General features: G+C 33.2%; 1 protein-coding gene across 2 annotated transcripts in view; it reads left to right on the forward strand.

Moving 5' to 3' along the window:
- The window catches only part of SCFD2 (sec1 family domain containing 2), a 355,447-nt gene that overhangs the window by 123,330 nt on the left and 222,294 nt on the right, over positions 1-9,823 (forward strand). For both annotated transcript variants that reach the window (XM_011362648.2, XM_023532112.1), the window contains exon 5: positions 4,059-4,308. In XM_011362648.2, coding sequence (XP_011360950.1) covers positions 4,059-4,308 — 250 coding nt within the window. The remainder of the gene's footprint in view (positions 1-4,058; positions 4,309-9,823) is intronic.

Genomic DNA, 9,823 nt, shown 5'->3' on the forward strand with positions numbered 1-9,823 from the left:
TTATTAATCCTCCTCAGATTCTTTCACCTTTGAAAAGGTTTCAATCTGGGGAATCACTAATGTTTTCCTTTCTTCTTGTTGAAGTTTCATTCTAAGGGCAGAGATCAGAGAATGAGTATATATCCAGTCTGGAGCCATGCTTTTATGGATAGTACTAGAAAGCTCTAGTTCACCTTTTAAGCCAAGGTGGCATGGGGTTCCCTCTGTTTCATTCTTGCCAGATGATCACCCCACCTTTTGCCATTGGTGAGAAATTCATTGTTTCCTGAGTCAGTCCCTTATCTTGGCTCTTGTAGGAACTCTTCCTCGTACTCAGTTGAAATCATCTTTCTGGGGATTTTTCAGTCTAACAGAAAGGAGATCAAAATATTCAGTGTAACAGAAAGGAGGTCAAAATATTTGTGTCTTATTATCTTCCCTCCCTCTCCACTTCCCTCTTGGTCCTCTACACTCTCTCTTGTCTTTCTAATAAATATTTTATTTTAGAATAGTTTTAAATTTATAAAAGAATTGTCAAGATAGTACAGAGAGTTTCTGTATATCCCTCAGTTTATTGTTAAAATCTTACGTTATTGTGGTACATTTGTCAAAACTGAGAAACTAACATTGATACACACTAGTAAGTATAAACTCCAGACTTTATTATTATTTCACTAGTTTTTCCCTAATATTCTTTCTTTGTAATCCCACATTACATTTTGTGGTTACGTTTTTTTTAGTCTTATCTAGTGTAGGGTAGTTTTTCCATCTTTCCTTGTTTTTTTTGTTTTTTTTTTTGTTTTTATGACCTTGAAAGTTTTGAGGAGTATTGGCCAGACATTTTGTAGAATGTCCCTCAATTACAACTTATCTGGTTTTTATTATAGGTTATGAGTTTAGGAGCAGAGTACCACAAAAGTGAAGAGCCATTTTCATTGCATTGTATTAGGGACACATGATGTCATTGTGACTTATCACTGGTAGTGTTAACCTTGATCTTTTGGCTAAGGTAAAATTACTCCTCCCCTTTCCTTACATGATTTTTTTAGGAGCAAGTCACAATGTGCAGCCCATAGTTAAGAGGTGGGGGTATTAAACTCTACCTCCAGGTGGGGGTAGCTATGTAAGTTATTTGAAATTTTCTGTAAGGAAGATTTATCTCTTCTACATTTATTTATTAATGCAATCACTAATTTATATAAGTATGGAGTGATGCACATTTATTCTGTACTTTGGGTTATAATCCATTCCAAATTTATTTATTTTCTTGCTCAAATTGTTCCAACTTTGGCCACTGGGAGGTCTTCTAGTTGTCTCTTGTGCCCTTTTGACATGCTCTTATTTTTTTATTTTTTACAGACTTCCTTACTTTCTGGCACTACAAGATTTCCCATGTTCCTCTGTATTTTCCTGGCCCCATTCCTAGAATTCACCCTTTCTCTAAGAATCCCTGGTTTCTTTTATTTGAGAGAAATTAAAGATATTAGAAACTAAGATCTGACTTGCTACTGGGGTGTCACTACCTCTAGATCTTCTTAGTGGACATAATTAGGAAATACATGTATGTATATCAGCCCATGTTGCACACTTGTCTACAATGTTTCTGCATCTACATTTGTTTCTATAGTAAAACTTTTCTTTTTTGAGCATTTATATTTTACTGTGTAGCCTACAGTGAGAATATGATTTCCCGCCTTCTACCACTAATGGTAATGTTTTTTAAAAAAAGGTGGGAGGAGAAAGTGAAAATGGAGACCTTAACCTAAATATGATTTAAGAGCTCAGCCATCTTCTAGTTATCATGTCATTTTAGAGATAAAGAGATTCTAAGAGGTTTACTGAGATTCTACAAGGTTAAGGAACTAGGTAGTGGAATAGTCAGTATCGGAATCTGTGTTTTTGAAATGGATCCTTTTTATTTCCGGTTTATCAAATTCCTCTTTTAGACTGATCAGTATTCTTGGCTTTGTATTCAACTCAGTAATTAACTTCTTGGGTTGCATTAAGCAGGTGAGATGTAATTTTAGAAATTGGTTTACACAAGTAATACTTAGCTAACAGAATACTTAGCTAGAATGTCACTAAAGGAATTTGTTCTCTAGGAACATATCTTAGATCAACCACTTGAAAATGATGCTCTCATGGCCAGATGTTGATGAGTGAATCTTTTCAAATGATTACGATGATTATCCTACCATGTTTTACTTTTTATAACTATCTTAAAAAGAATCCTTTTTCTCTAGAGAGAGAATCATAGGACTTCTATGAAATAGATCCTTGATGTTTCACCTGCTTTTTAGAAATGGGATAAAAAGCAATGAAGGAGTCTGCTTAATGTCATTTAATGAGTTCGTGATAGGGTAAAAAATTTAAAAAATAACAAAACTGCAGCCCTCACTGCCCCTCTTTTAACAGGCCAACCACACAGCTCCTTTCTTTTAAATTGCTTTTGGCAGCTTGTAAAGCAAAGAACGAACACTTGAAGGTTCACTCAGGACACACCTGAAGCCATAGGACAGTTCTAGAATGCCTTCAAAGCCCTTTCCTTCCTGTGTTTATACTTGGTAAATTATGTCTTGTGACCACGTAACAGTAAAACCTCCATTCTGTTTTTCCACTTTTACCTTATTCATTACAAAGACTTATCATTTTATTTTGTGTGGTACATTGTGGCCATCCAAGATTTTTAGTGGAAATAAATGGTAACAGTTGTTTTTCTTGTGCCAAATAATGTAATTGTGAACCTTAACCTTGAGATGATATATCCCAATTTTTCCAGGTGTGAATATGACTTGACTAGAAATTTTCATTTTGGGTAGCCATCCCAATATAGAATCACATTCATCTGCTTGATATCAGCTTCATTCAAATATGAGTTTCTGTAGGTCTTTCTTTATTCCAGTACTTCCTTCTTAACATAGCTTTTCTTCTTCAAAATAGTGCATGTTCATCCACATGAACACACACACACAACACCTAGCCTAAAGTCTCATCTTCCTTTCCTGTTTTATTTTCTCGATAGCACTTACCAACATCTAATGTATTACATATTTTACTTCTTTAGCTTTTAATTGTCTCTTTCCCCCAACTAGAATGTAAACTGTGCAAGAGAAGGGCATTTGTTTTGCTCATTTGTGTCCACAGACCTAGAATATTATCTGGAACATAGTAGATACTCAGTGAACACTTCTGAATGAATAATGTGAAAGGCTCCGGATTTTAGTATAAATACAAAAATAATTGAGTTTTATTTTAAAAGGTTATTTTATATTATAGGAGAAATTAGATCACATTATTTAAAATGGGGGTTTATCTACTCACCAAAAATCTCAGAATTTGTGCTAGAAACATGCATGGTGCTTTGGAAGTTATGCAATCAGTCCAGTGATGCAATGCTATTATCACAGCTGTGGAATTTTGAAATAATCTATTAAATAGCACTCAAGAAATTGGTGGAAAAGCTAAAAGCAAAAACTTTTTACAGCTTTAAGGTGAATTACCTTCAGACTAACTGTAAGATATCTTGAACCCTGTTACATAACCCAGTTTGATCCCTTATTCTATTCACCGGATTTAGTAGAAAATTACTTCACTGTTATAAAAAAACATCTATTCTAATATTTGCCAATATAGAGAATATTAAAAAGAGTATGCTGCAAAATCTGAGGTAATTTCTCTGAAGAAGTGTTAGCATTCATGTAGATATATAGATGCTGGCATGTTTTTGTTTTTAATCATAATTTTATAAACATATATTATTTTTATTTTAAATTTCTGGTGTCTGAAGTACTTTTATTTTTATTTTTAATTGATTTACTATTATTTTAAGCAATATGTAAGATAATATAGAAGGATCTGCAGCTTGACTAGCATTTTATAAGCTAGATCTTTTAAAACAAGAGCTCTAATGCCTAATTTCTTGCAATATTCTCTCCAGACTGAGAAACAAACAAATAAGAAACAATCTAGTCAGTGAACATCAAAGACTTATTTGCAAGCTCTCTTTGGACTGATGTAGTACATGAATTACGTCTTTGTACAAGATTAATATATTTTCACATTACCACCTTTTATTTCAGAGCATTGGAGAGTCGACTATATCTATTGTGTTAAATCAGCTGCTGCCAATGATTAAGCCTTCAAATCAGAGGACCAATGATGACTACAGCTCTGAAGAGCTATTGATCCTCCTAATATATATTTATTCTATCACTGGAGAGTTCACAGAGGACAAAGACCTGGCTGAAGCTGAAGAAAAAGTGAAGAAAGCATTGGTTCAGGTCTTTTGTGAGGAAACTGAGTTGTCGCCTTTGCTTCAAAAAGTCACAGGTGAGTGTTTAACAAAGATATAGGACATAAATATTACTGATACAGAAAACAGAGTTAAAAATAAAGGCTTTTGTAGGAAGAAGATGAAATGATCTTCATGGGAATTGTTTAGAATTTTAAGAGGAATGATGAATGCTAGCTAACCTTTAAGATCAGAAGTTTTCATTGCACTATTTATTTTTCCAGACGTGGGAGTGAAATGGCCTTCTAATTTCTTGTCAGAATTTGTATTCCATATAGCCAAAGCCTTTTTAAAATAGCAAAATACTCCTTAAATAACATCTTTATAAATAACAAATATTAGGAAAAATAAAATGAAGAGCATTCTATTCAAAGGGTTTCTGTTGACATTCTCTTTGAGATTGTCATTTCAAACTTTAAAAAAAATGTTTCCCTAAGATATTATACAATGTTATAGGATTAAAAGTTTTCCAGAGTTGTTTCTTATTTTGACTCCTCATTTTTCATTTGAATCTGAATTAATTGGTAGCGTGCAAAATAATAACCAAATATCTCAGTAAAGTAAGCTATGTTAATTTTGGGGAAATATATAATGAAATATTATAAAATCTAACTGTATTCTTTTAGTAAGAACTGTGATATAACTCTGAGACATTTGTTTGTGTTATTCTTTATCAAATGCAATATTTTTGTTTATATTTTGTGTAAGGCTTATTTCCATTAAAACATATTGAGCCTGGGTCTTTCTGAAAGCAAGATGTTATTACAATTTACACATAAAACTTAAACGATTAAAAAACATAGCAAGTTTCCATTTGTTAATGAGTGTGTGTGTGTGTGTGTGTGTGTGTGTGTGTGTGTGTAGACCTCTCCATTTAGGAAGGCTCAGTTGAGGAAGATTATATATCTTCCAACTTCTCCTCCTTGCCTCCCTAGAGGGAGTATCCAGACTGCACAGAAGCAGGCTGTGTAGCTGTCAACCTAAATGTCCCATGCCTGTATGTTTTCCTTTGTGCCCACTGCTGACCTTTCCTATGTTTGGTTACGGAAAATGAAACCTTGACGAGATGGAAACTGAATGAAGTTTCCACAGAAATGAAGCGTTTTCTTGCTTAGTATAGAACCTGTTTGCCAACTTAAAATCTACCTAAGGAATACTTGTGGAATTTATTCACATTTCATTTAGGTATAGTACTATATGTGATTACACGTGTTTGACTGTAAATGAATAGTGACTTAGAAAGCTTTAATATGGTTTACACAGTTCTTAGAACAGTGATTTGATTCAAAGTAAAACTGAATGCTAGGAAAATTTAATTGGAAGTTATTCTTAAAATGCATAATTTCAGAAACAGACAACAAAGATGGTATATTTTAGCTGAGGTTATTTGTATAGCTTTTCTGTAACATCAGTATGTTACTATATTATTTTGGGAATTGAAGTCATGCTGTAAGAGTATTCATTTAATATTTGCTCAAGATGTTTATTGACCCGATATTTCATCCTTTATTAGTTCTCTGTGATTGCTCAGGATATTTCATTTTCTTGTTTTTAAGTGTGAGTTCACATTTTAAAACACATACATTTGTGTTTATATTAAGAAAGTTAGTTACGTTTAGTAGTTGAAGGTTAAAAAATAAGAATTTGTGGAAATTTTAGTATATTTTTAAATTTTAGAGACTTATTTTGTAATACTAAATATACATTCCAATACGTTAACTTTGCATGTACAGTTTAAACAAGATGGATAAGATGTGCTACTTAAATTAGACTTAAGTGAACTTACCAGTGGAACATAAATACATTCATTGGTCAACTGCTGTGTACACCAAAAGAACTTTATTTCTGAAGATAGACTTTTACTTGGGCGATGTAGACATATCCTTTATCAAGTATATTGTAAAGTCCTGAGAAGTAACATTTATATTTACAGTTAGCTACTGAGGAGAATGTTTAATCTATATCCCAAAATAAAAATAGAATAGTGTTGGAGCTATTGTGACTCAGTCTTATGGAATAGAATGGGATACCCCAGGATGCATTGGAAGAATCAAATTGCCTTCAAATATGTTTAGCCTGTCATGGAACTAGGTTAGTTTTTACCATGAACTTGCCCACAATATTATGCTTATGTTATTCTAGTTTACAGTCTTGGCTTACTTTGTCACTGGGTGGCAAAAATTTTTTTATGCCTTGTGCATATTTTATGGCTGATGAAATTTGGTTAAGAAATATTATAAACAAGCAATTAATATAAGAATTCTACATATTGTATAATGCTATAATTTTACTAATCTTAACTGTCAATGTGATAAAAAATACAACCCTTTTTCCATACTAAAAAAGTAAGCATGTTATCATCACCCAACTGCTAAGTGATAGTACCAGGATTTGAACTCCGGTGTTCCAGATCTGGAGCCCATATCTTTAAACACGAGATTCTAAACCTGCCCAAGCTCACTTCCATAACCATTGCACTTATGTTCTCTAACTTATGCTTGCTTACATTTATTGTTTTATGCCATAGATGCTCAACCATTCTATCATGTTCTTATTTTCTGAACAGCAAATTAATGTTTGGTTAATATTTTAGATATTGTCTGTGCTTTTTAATCTATCTATAATAGCTACTTATAGATATTTCCTCATACCTTCCTATCCTTGTGCATCTATCCTTTTTGTTTCTTCATTGCTATAAATAAATTAAAATAACATTTCTAGTCACTAAAATCTATTGATTGTCTAGCTTTTCTAAAATAGGAATAACACTTAAATTCTTTTTATTTCAGTAATATCTCTTGACAATAATTGCCCTGTGTTTAAAATTTGTATTTTCTTTTATATGTTAAATGTGTAATTTACTTTTGACAATTTCTTTCATATCTCCCTATTCTTCTCTTTTATGGAAAGGACAATGAGAAATTGTAATTGGCAAAACAAAGCAAAACCTCAGCACGGTCAATGGCAGCATACTATTTTCTTTTTTAATAGATACCTTTGGGGAGAGTCATAGGCAAAAACTCTCTTTTCTACTCACACAGAATAACAAGGATTGGCTCTCTGGGTGTCAGCACTGGGAGCTGTAAAAAGAAGGTTGGTATGGCCTAAATATGCCATTTAGTGTTGTCCTTTCTCAGTCTTGCTAAGTTCAAAGAGAGCATCAGTTTCCATATATGTTAGTGTCTGCATGGCGGTCACAAGAGAAAACAAAGGAAAACCATTTCATTCTTCAGAGAATGAAATCAAAATGGTAATTTTAAAGATCTATGCATACTTAGAATGTCGTCATGCAGGGAACTGTATCAGAAAAAGCATAGGGCTCAGATGAGGAAATCCTTGATTCAAAAGTTGGGCTCTGCCATTTCCTAACAGTGTGAACCTTGATAATAAACATAAGTGCCCTATTGATCCCTCATGATTTTGCTGAGAATCAAATGATGTTATGTATATTAGCTAATTTTGGGTTATATAGTATTATAAATAGGTCATTTTTTCCCATTGCTCTTATTATTTCAATAGCATCTAGCTGTCATATAGGGACGTGCTTCCCAACCTTTTTTACATTGTGATGCTCGTAGACAGAGAATGTTTGCATAGTATACTGAGGACTGTCGTGATCAGAGTCAACTAGTTCTCGGGGCGCTGGTCACTCTAAGGCCCTATCTGGTTGACCTGTGAACTGAAGTGAAGCAGCATCCGGGTATAGCTGGAACCTATTAGGAGCAAATCAGTGTGCTAAGGTTTGTTGGTCAGAAGGCTCTGGAATCAGTAAACAAAGAAAAACAAAATGTGCATATGGTTTTTGACACCCAAAGCTATTTTGGAAAAATTTCTTTCTGGTAAAAAATTTTTATATTGCTCCTTGATTTATTTCTATGAATTTTTATAGTATCTTTAGAGAGAAGATCAATAGGGACTAGATCTATTTAATTAGGTTTAGTGTAAAGCTAGGTGATGAATGATTCAAAGTAGGTAAAAATTCTGTGGTTAAGATAGAGGCAGGTTATTACCATAGAAACTGTAATTTATATTTCTTAGACTCTTATTTTACTTCCTGTTGATAATTTGGGATTATCAGTTATTGTATCATTGCATTAGGATTATACCTAGATATATGTAATGGAAAATTTACCAGATTAGCTTAACAAATAGGGACTTATTTTTCTTAGCAGGAAGTTCACAGACAGGCAACAGAACTCATGCTCTTTCTGGCCCATGCCTCCTTCCCTCCCTTATTCCCTTTCTTCTTTCCTGAAGGTGTGGTTTTTGTCATCATGGCCCTAAGGTGGGCACTCATTCTTGACATGCTGTGTCCATGCTTCAGTCAAGAAGTGAAGAAGGATGAAAGCAAAAGGCATATAATAGCAGATTCTGTCCTTTTTTACATTAGGAAAATAATAGCCTTTCTGTAAATCCTACCCAAAAGACTTTATCACTGGCTAACTGGGTCTCATGATCGTTTCTGGCTACAGGAGAATCTGATGAGTATTTTCAGTTGTACATATATTTATCATGAACAAAAAGTCAGGGTTCTATTAGAAGAGAGAAAGTAAGCATGAACATTAGGTAAGAAACTTGTATTTGCTGCAATTATCATTATAGGCTTCCCTTACACAGGAAATTCTAAGGCAAAGATAATATACTGTGAAGTGAAGTGTTGCCCAGGGTTCCTTAATTTTACAGTTATAATATCGAAACTTCTTTTACAGCATATACGAAAATGATGACTTTCGAATGCTAGTATCACTGGGCTTGTATCTCAAATAGTTTCAACTAATCAATATTTATTACACATGTCTACATATCTAGCATTATTCTAAGCATAGAACCCATGGGGACAGTGGCAGTAAAGTGTAAGGAAATTAAAAGTAAAACTACCACATGGCTCAGCAATTCCACTTCTGGGTATTTATCCAAAGAAATCCAAAACACTGATTCAAAAAGATATATGTATTCCTATGTTCATTGTAGCTTTATTTACAATAGCCAAGATATAGAAGCAACCTGAGTGTCCATTGATAGATGAATGAATAAAGAAGAGGTGGGGTGTGTGTGTGTGTGTGTGTGTGTGTGTGTGTGTGTTTGTGTATGTAATGGATTATTACTCAGCTATAAAAAAGAATGAAAGTTTCCATTTGCGACTGCATGGATAGACCTTGAGGGTATTATGCTAAGTGAAACAAGTCAGACAGGGAAAGACAAATACTCTATGATTTCATTTACATGTGGAATCTAAAAAACAAAATAAATGAACAATCAAAACAAACAAATTCATAGATACAGAAAACAAATTGGTAGGGAGTTGGGAGGATGGGTGAAAAAGGGGAAGGGATTAAGATGTACAAATTACTAGTTATAAAAATAGTCACAGGGATATAGAGTACAGCATTAAGAATATAGTCAATAATATTTTAATAACTATGGTATCAGATTGGCATTAACTTTTCAGAGTGATCACTTTATAAGGAATATAAATGTCTAATTACCATGCTATACACCTGAAACTAATATAAAATAATATCAAATGTTAACTGTAATTGAAAAAAATCAAAA

The sequence above is a fragment of the Pteropus vampyrus genome, unplaced genomic scaffold (genome assembly GCF_000151845.1).
Source record: "Pteropus vampyrus isolate Shadow unplaced genomic scaffold, Pvam_2.0 Scaffold77, whole genome shotgun sequence".
Classification (NCBI taxonomy): Eukaryota; Metazoa; Chordata; class Mammalia; order Chiroptera; family Pteropodidae; genus Pteropus; species Pteropus vampyrus.